Source organism: Panthera uncia, chromosome C2 (genome assembly GCF_023721935.1).
Source record: "Panthera uncia isolate 11264 chromosome C2, Puncia_PCG_1.0, whole genome shotgun sequence".
In the NCBI taxonomy this organism is placed as follows: Eukaryota; Metazoa; Chordata; class Mammalia; order Carnivora; family Felidae; genus Panthera; species Panthera uncia.
Window position 1 is genome coordinate 64,691,613 of NC_064810.1, and position 13,375 is coordinate 64,704,987.

Genomic DNA, 13,375 nt, shown 5'->3' on the forward strand with positions numbered 1-13,375 from the left:
TTCACTAACATTTCTCTAACTTCTTTCTCAACCCTCACTCCTCACTTCTCAACCCGTAGCTCTGCTCATCTCTTTCCTAAACTTTAGAAAGTACACAGGCTTTCTCAGGTATATGCGAGAAATAAAAAGATTTTTTTAATCAGGACACTACATTTTTAAACAATATCTTACTCCTAAATTAATGCTGTTAACTGACAAGCTGTACAATTTACATTGATGCTACGTGTAAGTCAGTGGAGTCATAGAATCCTCTGCTTCTTGGGATCTGCTTTTTCTAAGGTCCCCAGGAACTGGTCCACCTGCTCCAATTTTAGAAGCCATGACACACACCCTTTATTTTTTACTTGGCACTCACTTTCCACTACAGTATTATAGAAATATAATACTAGAATATTTCTTCTATCCTTTGAAAGTACATAGACACTCTTAAATTTTTCTAAAACCTAACAAGAGGTAAATATATATAACATTAAAGTCTCAAATGTCTCTAAACAAAGGTTATCCCTGATATTCAACTGAATTGAAATAGAACTATGCTCTGTTCAAAAAAAAAAAAAAAAAAAAAAGATCTTTGTGGGTCGCTGTGTGACTCCAAAAAAAAAAAAGAACTATGCTCTGTTCTTTAGTAACTCCTCCTGGACTTCAAGAACGGCATACCAAACAATTGTTACTTACAGAGAAAATAAATCTCTTCCATGTCTAAAAATCATGCCCCAAGCCAGGCAAGCATTTCACAATTAACACAGTGAGTCACAGAGGCAGATACCATGTTGATCAGTAGAATCCAAATTATTATTGTGACAACATGATTTCTCAAAACCAAATACAAACAGCCAAACTTCACAGCTATTTAAGAGGTTGGATCATTTAGCAAGATAGCCCATATTGTTTATTAAAATTTCTCAACTCTCTGGGAAAGCTCTTGAACTGATATAACAATACATACTATTAGACCAAACAAATATGATCTTAGAGAAGAAAAAGAAGTCCTGTAAAAATTAAAGTTTTCATAAATTCCCACAATACAATTACAATCCATGACGAAAGGGCCTGTTAACATTTACTCTATCTCCTGCAGAATAAGCTACTTGGTGAAAATTTTAAAATTAATTTGTCAGATTTCATTGATCTACATCCTCTCTTCTATCCTCACCCACTCCAAATAAATTCCCAGAAGGTTTGAGGGTACTGTAGGAGCTGGACAGGTTCAAGGTTTTAAAGGTACTATGCTCACCAACCAGTGTGACCTAGCATTCAAGTTCTTTCATTCATTCAGCTGCCCATCCAAAAAGTTCAGAGCCACTCAGTTGCTAAGCACATAGTATAAAGTGTCTACATCTGTGTCTTTTTCCTTTCCCTGGTATTACGCCTTCATTTTTAAACAAAAATTCCTATTTGACTTTATAAATTAATTTCTTATATCAAAACTTTAATGTTTCTATAAATATCAGTGATAGTTTGGTGACCTGGAAACTCTATACCGTATAACTACCATATATGGTATACACATAACTACCGTGATAAATTGCCTTCAACTCAAACATATATATTAAGTGACCCAATTTAAAAGGCACTGTACTCCACATTACAGTAAATACAAAGGTTAAGTAAAATGCTCCTTTTACTGTACCAGAACTTAAAATCCCCTAGGGTGAGACAAAACAAGTTACCCAGAACGCAAGGCAGAATGTAAGAAGGGTGACAGAGAGTGCTACAGGAGTTACATGCAAGCGAATTTCATGCCTTGCGGGGGGTAAGGCATGGAAGAGTAAGTGGTTGGGGTGGCATCTGAAACCCTGAAAGCTGAGTAGGTCTCTGAAACAGCAAGGAGAAAGAATGTATGACAAAGAAGATTTACACTAATAAGATTCCGCTGGGATCAGGGACAATCATGGCAATGACAATATTTAACAAACATACCAGTAAGAATTTCCATATACAATTTAACAGTTGTGCTAAAATATGGGGAAAAACTCATTGCCTCCTATAGCAAGCACCTTTCTGAAGAACATAAATGTCTCAACCTCTTTTAATGTGGTATAAAATTTCAAAATTAACTGAAGACATGACTAAAAACAAAACAAAGCAATAAGACAAATCAATGAAGTGTTTTTAAACCACATACATCTTATCTGTTCCTTGAAAATAAACAGACTATATGATTAAACAGATTGACAACAGTGTTACACAATAACATAATTCTTGTACAAAACTCTAAAGCTACATTGTCCAATACAATAACCAGTAGCAACATGTGGCTACTGAGCACAAAATATGGTTACTTCAAATTAGGATGTGCTATAAGTATAAAATACCCACTAGGCTGTGAAGATTCAGCACCAAGAAAAAAAAAAAGAAAAAGAAAAAGAATGTAATATATCTTATTAGTAAATTTTATATTGATTACATATTCAAATAATATTTTTGATATACTGGGTTATTTAACAATATTAAAATTAAATTCACCTATATCTATTTACTCTTTTTAATGTGGCTCCTAGAAAATTTTATATTACATATATGACTCACACTTGTGGCTTGCATTATATTTCTATTGAAAAGCTCTGGTTTAAACAATTGCTTAACATTAGTTCATTAATTAGTCTGTACTTGGCTTTAGGTTATTGCTTCATGTCGGCATGGCAATCACTTGATCATAATGATAGAAGGTAACCGCCCAACATCTATGCCTCAGTGTCTAGATACTGAAAAGATGAGACACATGCCAGAAAAGTATGTCGGCCTAACTACTGTTTTGGAGCAAATGTGTAAAAAAACAACCAACTAACAACTTTTCTGGATACATTTACCAAGCAGTTAATTTTGGAGGCACTGCTGGCTGATGTCAGAGATTGTTAAAGGAGTATTCAGCAATACAAAGAAATGGAATGCAGGGAAATACAAGAGTGGACCCTGAAGAGTAATGACGTCAGAATGACAGCTGCATAGCAGGACCCAGAGAACAACCAAGCTTGATGTCAGCAATAAGATGAGGACTCTAGGAAAGGACATTCCAGGAAAATAACAGACGGTGGGGCAGAATCTAGAGAATGCCTGATAAAGTTTGAAGTGGGGGTTGGGGGACAGAAGCAAAATTATGGTCATTGCAAACAGGGCAAGAAAAATAATATGTCAACAATGAACTGTAAAAGAAAAAAAATAAAAGTGAATGGAATGTGACTGCCAGTTTGGAAACAATTTGATAGTTCCTTAAAATATTAGTTACCAGTTACAATACAACCTAGCAATTCCACTCGTAGGTATATACCCAAAAGATACAAAAATATATATCCACACAAAAACTTGTTCACAAATGTTCACAGAAGTATTATACTAGCCAAAAAGTAGGTAACAATCCACATGCCCATCAGTTGATGAATGGATAAACAAATGATGGCATTTCCATACAATGGAATATTATTCAAAAATAAAAAGGAATGAAGTACTGATAAATGCCAGAACACAGATGAACTTAGAAGACATTATATGAAGTAAAAGAAGCCAGTCACAAAAAGTCACATACTATATACCATTCATATGAAATGTTGAGAATAGGCAAATCCATAGACAGAAAGTAGGTAAGAGATGGGAGGAAGGAGAATGTGGGCAATGATTACTAATGGGTACTGGGTTTCTTTTTGGGGTGACAAAAGCGTGCTAAAATTAAATTGTGGTGATAGTTTCACAACTCTATGGACATACTAAAAACCACTGTGCATTTTAAATGAATGAATTTTATGGTATGTGAATTATGTCTCAATGAAATCATTTTTAAAAGGCTTATGTGATCATTGTACACTACTTGCTCCTGCTAAGAATACTGCTTAGTGTCTAGATACTGAGTATTAATCATTTGAGTAATAATTTAAATAATTATTTAACTGAAAATAATGGTATAACTATATTACTATGATAGCAAAAGGGCGGTTAGGATGAGAATAAATAATATCCAAATAATGAGAAAATAACAATATCAAAAAGTAATTTTAATAGCCAAAAGTATGCTAATTAAAAATAAGACAGAAACTTATACGGGAAAACAGCCATCACAGTTTTAAGGTTGCCTGTGAGAAACAGAAATGAGAAAGAGAAGACTGACTTCCATAATAAGACTTTCTGCATGATTTGATTTCTTTGGATCATATGAATATATTATTTTATAAAAATTAAAAATTTTTAAAAACAGACTAAGGAGTGCTTGGTTTAGAAGCAGAATGAAACCGTGCGCTCTTAAAGAGGTAAAAGGCACAGGCTTCATTGACACTGACGCACTCTGCGCCTCTGATCTCTCAAGAGAACAGGTTTTTCTCACCTACGATGTTAGAAAAATGGAAAGTTAAAGGAAAAAGTAAATGTTCCTTTGTGTTTTTCTTTACCACGACAAACTACTTCCAGCAAAAAAGATAATACCTACTTGACACTACAGATCATTTCTCAAATACAACAAGAGTAGGAAATATTTTAAATGTGATAGTGTTCACTGGTTATGACTATTAGCATTTTACCTCTTATTGCCAAGAGAAGCACTCTCTCATCTTTCCACTTACTCCCCATCTAACTCACGTTTGGAAAAAATAAGGGTTTAGTAACCTACTAGGATGGAAAACAACAGCAATTTTCTAGAATCATTGATTTAAATTTTATTTTAATTCTAACATTCTTATGCTAAAGCCTGTGTTCATTTAGGTGTATACACACAAAGTATAATTCCATAAGAGAAATAACCAGTAAAGAATCAAAATATCTACAGGATACTTAAGAAACTGGAATGTTGACAGTCCCCAGGAAAGGGAACTGGTAGTTAAAAAGCAGGAATAAGGCAAAGACATCACCGAGAATCTTGAAAATCTTGAATTATATGAGTAAATTCTAACTTTTAAAGCAAAATATGTAAATAAGACAAGCACGTAATTGTCCATCATATGGCATGCAATTAATAGTGGTTATTACTATTTATTACATAAATATGACACACACACATATATATACATATAATTACAAACTATTATTGAAACCCTACCAACTCAAAGCTTCCCCCTTCCCTTCAGAGTTTAATGAACAGAATGTGAAAACTGAAATTCCGATCGGACAGCTAATGCACCTGCAACACTGGCAGTATGAAGCCAGGCATAACTCCAGCATCTCAAATTCTTCAGATGTTGCCTCTTAAAAATCTAGAAGTAGCAATTTGACTCAGCTCAATAACTTCAACACAAGTCATGAAGAAAGTGGTTAATCAATTAAAAAGAATTAACTGACTTTATGGAATAAGGGGAAGTAGAAGGAGTCACATTGTTAAGAGATAGGTTAACCTTCCTTGGAAAGAAATCTAAAACACCCAACCTTTTTAGTTATGTTAGCCAATTAAGCCTGTAAGAATTTCTTAGATTTCCAAAAGAGAAAAAAGTACTTTGCCATGATTGTCCTTTTTCTTCAGATCCACAATTAAGATAGTGACCTTTTCAATTCTCATTAATAGGTCTTAACTGTGTTAGTAAAGTTACTCTCTAACAGCTAATCATAATTCATAAGAAAGCTTAAGTAACTGTATGCAGTGCCTTAACTAGAAGATAGCTTCACAGTTATAATGTAACTAATGTCCAATAAACACTTAACTGGTTGTATACACATAAAATCAAATACATATATACACACACACACATTTTCATGAAGTTTGCTGCCAACTATTAAAAGGAGGAAGAGAACACAACACTTCACACCCTACAGAAAGAAAGAAATAATCCTTAAGAATGGATAATTGAGAATCGCATTCCAATATTACCTGGAAATATAAATACACCAGATTTACCTACGAACAATCAGTACTTCTCAATAAAAAACAGTTCTCTGAACATTAAAAAAAAAAAAATCAATACTACTTATTTTTCTTTTTTTGGCTGGCATTAGCCCGAATATCTCCATTTTCATGTTTGTCTTAAAAAGTTTTCCTGAAATCTTAAAAGCATTTTTTAAGCATTTTTTGAATATAACTATAAATATTTAAGTACTGTATTTGCTACCAGGCACGCCCTGAAACTAATTCAAAAGCAGTACTAATCATGAAAGTCTTATACATACACTGCTAAACTATCAATGAAAGACTATCCTACAAGCAAAAGGCACTCTAGCTTATCTCTGGAATCTGAGTAACAGGCAACAGCAATACAATTCTCTGAAACATATACAATAGAGAGCAACAGCTCTAGAATCAGGATGCCTGGGTTTAAATTCTAGCAAAGCAACTTTTTGCCCAAGTCACCTTGGGTAAATTGCTTCACTTCTCTAAATTTCATTTACCTAACCTATTAAGTGGGGATAATAGTATTAGTTACTCTGTAGAGTTGCTGTAATGATTACAATGAAATACTGCATAGGAGCACATTGGTGGCTCAGATAAGCACCTGACTTCAGCTCAGGCCATGATCTCATGGTTCGTGAGTTTGAGCCCCACATAAGGCTCTGTGCTGACAGCTCAGGGCCTGGAGCCTGCTTCAAATTCTGTGTCTCCCTCTCTCTCCCCCTCCCCTGCTCACGTCCTGTCTCTGTCTCTCAAAAATGAATAAACATGTTTAAAAAAATGAAAATATTGCATATAAAGAATTTGGCAGAATGCTTATTTAGAACATAGTAAACATTCAATAGGCACATCACATGTCAATCACATTATTATTCATGGCCACTTTCTATTAAAGCAACCTATTTATTTTTAGCTTTAAAAGCCAAGGATTTCACATGACATAATTAATGATAAAACACTAATATTAGTGCTCTATACCAGTGTTACTAATATTTTTGCCTGCCTGCCTACCTACCTCTCTGACTTTAGGGCCTATAAGTGCATTTAAATTTCATCACCATCTAAAATACAAGTTTCTAGAAAAACAGTTCCTTTTCAATCAGAAACGTTTACTTTTTATTATTAATTCAAAGGATAATCAAGAAATTAACAACCCCAGAATATGTTGACAAGGGAACATATTAAGGGTTCATCTTTTGTGCCACTGTTGGCTATGGTACCCTGGAGACAAAAGGAAAAGTTGATTTGGCAGAATTAACTACAAAACAACAAAATACATCATTACCTCAATCTGATCAAACCAAAACGCTTCTAAGAAAACTATTCGATAAGAAAATGTAAGACTCAACTATTTACAAAGTTTTAACTTGCATACCCTTTGAAAGTAGACCTTTCTCACCAAAACATAAACAAGAGTGGGAAGGGGGACTGTAAACTAAAAACCCAAATCTACAAAGTTTTATCTTTATATTTTTTATACCAGAATAAGTACATTACAGACAAAAATATATATTGAAATAATTTACAGAATGCCTATTATGTACTGTGTATTAACTCATTTTTTAAAACAACAAACGTCCCTTCTTAAAATCAATTTAATGGTAAGAAACTTTTGGAAAAGCAAACTGCTCCTTTAATTCTACTGTCAGTTTTTCTTTGTACTATTCACACAGGTCTTTATATGAATATACATTTCTATATTACATTCAACCAATTTCAAAGGCATTTCTTATAACCAAGGAAGATTTGTACAATCCAAAATAGGAGCAAAGACTGTAACCTCTACTTTAAAACCAGTAAACCATAAAAATACTATCCTTGAAATCATTCAAAATTCCCTTTGAACCACACTCCCCCATCCAAAAGTATGCTAGAAAAAGAGGCTAAACGTTCCAACAAATTCATTTACTTATGGTGATTATGCTCTTAGTAGAAGAGGATCTGGGAAATCAGGTTGGTCCTGTTAATACCAGCATGTACTCCAGCACACACGCCTGCTCTGTCCGTCCATTCTCCATTGTAGGGTGGAGTATCACAAGAGACAGCAGACTTATAGCCTGCCTGACCCCATCCCTATCGCACAATCCCATGAGTCTTATTATAAAGTATGAAATAGTAGCATCAGGGTCAGCATATGCCTGTTTCACAGCATTCTCTTTACACACAAAAACACAGCACGTGCAGTCTCAGAATCTGCTGCTGACACCAAGCTTCCCCAGCCTTGCTGTTTCTCCAAAACAGTATCTCACATCTGCAACTTAAGTCCAAAACAAGGAGCAGACAGCACAGGGTGCAAGAACTGATTTTCTATGAACTATACCAGTGATATGAATGTCACCTCATTTTCTCAATGTCATTCACAATCAGCCATTAATTGATGTGTGAATCTCTTGGTTCCCTTGAAGTTTGGTCCTAGTATCTGTGCCTTATAGTCATTTCACAATAGCATTCTACAGATGCATGCATCAAGAGAGCATGCAATTCTTAGATGAAAGTCTTAGTGTTTGGAAAACTCTGGAAAGATCTGGTTGGGAAAGGAATGAAAATTTAATGAAAGTAAAGTTCTAGCTTTCAGTCTCATACACAAGCTCTCTTCCACGTAAACATGGATGATTTAGAAATTGCCTAATTCTGATAACCTAATTTTTAAATGTCACAAGATTACACTCCCTTGGGAATACAGTAACTCTAGGTTGCCACGTAATCTTTGGTTTTAATACTAAACGACTAAATACTGCACAATATACAACTTCTATTAATTATTCTTTGACTAAAAAAAAAACAAAACCTGACCTAATTAAGAGATACTCACGTATTTTCCTCTTTCCAAACGTTATACTTAAGCATTAAGCCTACCCAATTAGTTAAATTTGTGCCAAGAGTATACCAAAAGCATTTGTTACTAATATTTTAAACAAAACCACCACAGATAGTCCCTTTCCTTCTCTTTTTTGAGTAAAATATCACGTAATTCTACAGAAGGAATTGTATAGCTATTAACGTTTATTTAATAACACTTGAGTCTGTATGTGAACAAAAAAGAAACACTGGTTTCACCATAGTAAGTAAAAAGCAATATTTCAAATATACAATTTAAATACATGATTTAAACTTAGGATGTATGCTTAACTCAACCAAAAAGGCAAAAAGCATTTTGTTGTAAAGTCAACTTTTAATTTCTACTGAAGCCTTCACAAACCAAGTAAAGGCTGCTATTATTACTATTATTATCATTATTTTAAATGCAAGGTTTACCTAAGAATAATCATTATTTATGAAAAACAGGTTTTAAGCATGTTCCAAAGACTAAATTAAAGGCTAGTTAAAATACCTATTTTTACGTCACAGTTTAGTCCAAAAAATATTTCCATTGTTTTCCAACAAATTACCATGGAACTATTATAACTAGGGTCAAGTGTGAGGCTTTTGAATCTACATAAAAAATTACTTTCTTTTTTAAGACTTCAATAGAAAGTATTTAAATTAAAACCCTTAGTTTATTGCTCTAAAAAATAAATCCAACATTTTTAGGGGAAGAAAAGTTAGAAACTGTGCAATTAATAGGCTGTAAAGTTAAATATCATTGCCAGTAACCAAATGCTGTCTGAACTTCAAGGGAACCTACTATACATTAAATTATTAAAAAGTGAACTCATCTACCCTCTCATCAAGGCACTTTCTCAACTTTCCCATTACAATCGGCAATATAACTCAGCAGGTCAAGTCTTCCAGACCAACAACATCAGAATTTATTTTTAACTCCTGACTCCTTCCCAAATATTCCCCTTCGATCCAATCCAAAGTCCTGCCAGTTTCTCATTCACACCATCTCTCAAACGTGTTATTTTCATACCATTTTCACATTTTATTTTATATTTTCTCATGATTCACAACATCCCCTATCTCCCTAAAAGGGCTCCAATGTCTACTGTAAGTCATTAATTCAGCTGCCCAAATCATGTTCAAATATCTCGTTCAACAACCTAACTCTAACAACCCTAAACTCTCTTGAATCTCAACCAAACTCTTACAGGCCCCCTCTGCCCTCCATCAGCTATCAAAAACACATTTCCCAAATTCTATCTGTTCTTATTTTCCCATTTAAGACCCTTTAATTCAGATTTACCAACTTGCTTTTTAAGTACAAAAATTATCTACCTGCCATACAAAAAAATACCATCTCTGCGCCTCTGCCCATTCCTTCCACCTAGAATCCCTTATGCTTCTCTATAAATTCAAGTGGCTGCCTCCTTTAACACCTGTCTTAAAAACCCATCTCTGCAGGAAGTCTTTCCTCTCCAACCAAGATGCCTTACCCCTGTAGTCTTCATCCCTCTGAACAAAGCATTCTATTTGTATTCATAATCTTGCAGTCACCATGCTATTGTTTTCCTACTTTTTCCCATCAACTGCCTCTACAACTAAACGATAAGCTTTTGAATCCAAGGACTTCAATTTCTTTATGTATCTCTCTTTTGAACAGCGGTTCCTTAGAACAGTAGCACTGTAACAAATGTTTAATGATTCCCCTTTCTTCTAAACTGTCCTTAAAGTCAAGTGGTCAAAAACACACTGAACTCCAATTTTTTAAATGTTAAGTTAAACTATATGGTAATAGAAAATTAAACACTTTAACCTACACACTTTACAAGAGTTACTCCATCCTCCATCAACATCCACGCTACCAAGAATTAAGGAGTCATTTTCGAAGAAAATCCCGAAAACAAAATGAAAAGTCCAAAAATTTAACATTATAAGCTATTCTATTTTGAGCTCTGAAATTGATCTAATAAAATAATTACCTAAAACTGATTTTTAGTGGATTTTAAACTACACTACCAAGATGAAAAACATCAAACACTCCAGTATCACAAGAGGCTCTTAAGTAGCTATTATAAGATCTGCCTCATCATAGCTGAAAATTACCCCAGAATTTTAAAATATTCCTTTCAAATGACCCCATGAAGTGCTTAGAAAGCTTGATTCTTCCCTGAAAAATGCATCATCAGCTCCCCTCCTCACATACCCTGCATTCTGCACTAGTCACAAAAGTAAATAAATAATAAATAAATAACTTTTAAAAATAATCTGCCATTCAGCTACTACCTTAGACTACCCTGGTTCAGGCAAGTCCAAAAGCCAACATGAATTTAAACCCTGAGTTCAATTAAAAGTGATAATTTTATGTTCCTTAAGGATATAATAAATTTCACATAGGAGCATTTACAGATTTTTTAAAAATCTCAGTTCTTCAGTTCTCTCCTTCTAGGCAACAAAATGGGTTTTCTTTGCCCTCATCTTGTCCCCCTCTTGAGGAATAAGGAAACAATGTAGATATTTTTGTCAAATTCTGGAAGTATGGTTTAAATAAGCTATCACTAAATATGGTTCCACATCCTGGAACACTGGAACTTACTATACCAAACACCTCAAGAACTTTTTAGCACAAATCTAGGACAAAAGTACAGTCCGGAAACAACCCTGAACACAAGCTCAAAACTATACCAAACACCTCAAGAACATAGACTTTTTAGCACAAATCTAGGACAAAAGTACAGTCCGGAAACAACCCTGAACACAAGCTCAAATATCTCTATTATATCCAGGACCACAGCCTTCAGCAAAACCCATGACAGAAAGGTCTAAATCCATATTCTCATAACTAAACCCATAGTTTTATCTAAATGTGACAGGAAACCAATGCAAGAGTATTTTAAATCGTCCTAGGAAGGGACCCCTGACTTCTAGCTCATTTAACAAGGGCTGAATGCAATGACACCCCAAAACTGAACTTGATGAGTCAGTGACAATTAACATTCAACGTAGTATTTGGCAACATGACAATATAAACCTCAATCAAAACCTGGACCTACTTCCAAGTTACCTTTGGAGTAAATGTAAATTACATAGTGGTAAATTGGTAATGTCAAAACGAGAAGGTTAAAAAAACATTAAATCACGTATTCAATTTAAAACAATGCCTGAAGAGATACTACTGCTACTAAGTCTCTACCAGCTCCCACGGACCTTTTCTAAAGGGAGAACTCCATGCTCGCCTACAAACCTGAATGGTAACTGAATTAAGTTCATCTCTGGATTAAGAACAAACACTATGTAGTCACACAGGCAAGAAACAATTGTTAGGAGACTGTGACATTTAGTGTTTCTAGGAAGTATACAAAACTATGGTAACACCTAAGACCTGAACTAACTAAGATACATGCCTCTTTCCAAAAGACATATACTCCACAAATGTACAAAATGAATGGAATCAAGTCTTGTCCTTCTCTTTATTCAAAAAGATGAGCAAGTAAACACTCATCACTACTTTAACATGGAAATAAATACTCAAGCACTTGATAAAGCGGACTACCGGCAGCACAAAAAGTATAAGAAAAGAAAACATGTTTCAAACTAAATCATCCAAATAAAAAGCATATTCTCTCAATTCAAGGTTAATGAGACCAGGGGAGGGGGTAAGGGAGGAGAAAAGAGGGAGCAGCCTTATCCTTGACTGAAGACAGGTTTTTGCCCTTTTCCATTACCTCTGATTATTATATCAGGAGGTCTGATATTTTAAGATCCTGGTTATTAAAGGTTTCTTATCCTAAGGATGAGGTGAAGTAGGGGTGTAAAATAAAATCAATACTCACTGCTAACTTTCATGCTGCCAAAAGCTGAAGGCTGCTGCACTGGCTTGCAGCTCTCCGCAAAGGAGGTGGTTCTGGGCCGCCCTGACATGATCACTCTCTTCCCGAATCACCCTCTTTTCCTTCCTTCCTCCTTTTCTTCCTTTTGTTTTATGTTGGGGTGTTAGGTTAATGATAAATGCAGCATTAAGTTCTTCCACAAGAAGGAAAAAAAAATAGACTTCTTCCTCTTGGCTTTTCACTCCTTTTGTACAGCTATAAAAAAACAAGCGATGTTTCTCCTTCAAGACAAATCAGTATGGATATTTAACATATAGATGATTTGGGACTGGGAAAAAAATACAGTTCTTTCCCCTCCCTTTCCTTGGAGGGGAAAAAGGGAGGGGAGAATCTTAAAAAATATATATCACGTGAAACGGGGGCAAATACTTGATTGAAAATAAGTACTTTGAATATTATAATTTCCTCGGGGATTTTTTTTCCGAGTCAATGAAGAAGGGAAGCGGCGGAAGGATCACGAGTCTCACGCTTGAAAAGAAGGGGGGATGGGAAGGAGGGAGAGGGAGGGGGGCGGCTCGGAGATGCGACGGGAAACGCTGCGGCTCCGGCAGCGGCGGGATCCGGCGGGCTGACGGCGGGGGCACGGCGAACCGGAGGGCGGCGGAGTCTCGAGTCAGTCAGAGGCGGGCGGTGGCGGTGGCGGCGGCTCCTCTTCTCATTGCGCCAGGAGCAGCTGCAGGCGGCGGCTGGATCCAGCGGCCATGGCGGCGGCGGTGGCGGAGGCAGCTCCCTTCAGACCCCAGGCAGCGGATCCTCGACTGCTCCCCATACGCCGGGGACATGGGAACCCGGCAACCGCTTCCGTCCCTCGGGGCCCCCTCCCCCGTCCGCGGCACCAGTGCGGCCGCCCTCCCGCCCCTCGCCTCTG

At 35.8% G+C, this 13,375-nt stretch overlaps 1 protein-coding gene and 1 long non-coding RNA gene across 4 annotated transcripts in view; both read right to left on the reverse strand.

Annotated features, from left to right (window-relative positions):
• The window catches only part of GSK3B (glycogen synthase kinase 3 beta), a 194,137-nt gene extending 180,970 nt beyond the window's left edge, over window positions 1–13,167 (reverse strand). For all 3 annotated transcript variants that reach the window (XM_049629429.1, XM_049629428.1, XM_049629430.1), the window contains exon 1: window positions 12,451–13,167. In XM_049629429.1, the coding sequence (XP_049485386.1) occupies window positions 12,451–12,538 (88 nt within the window). In that variant the 5' untranslated portion in view covers window positions 12,539–13,167. The remainder of the gene's footprint in view (window positions 1–12,450) is intronic.
• LOC125921787 (uncharacterized) lies at window positions 8,570–12,443 on the reverse strand. The gene is made up of 2 exons (XR_007457497.1): window positions 11,310–12,443; window positions 8,570–11,225 (listed from the first exon to the last, which is right to left on the reverse strand). It is a non-coding gene; the product is annotated as an uncharacterized LOC125921787 (long non-coding RNA).
• Window positions 13,168–13,375: the final 208 nt, after the last annotated feature.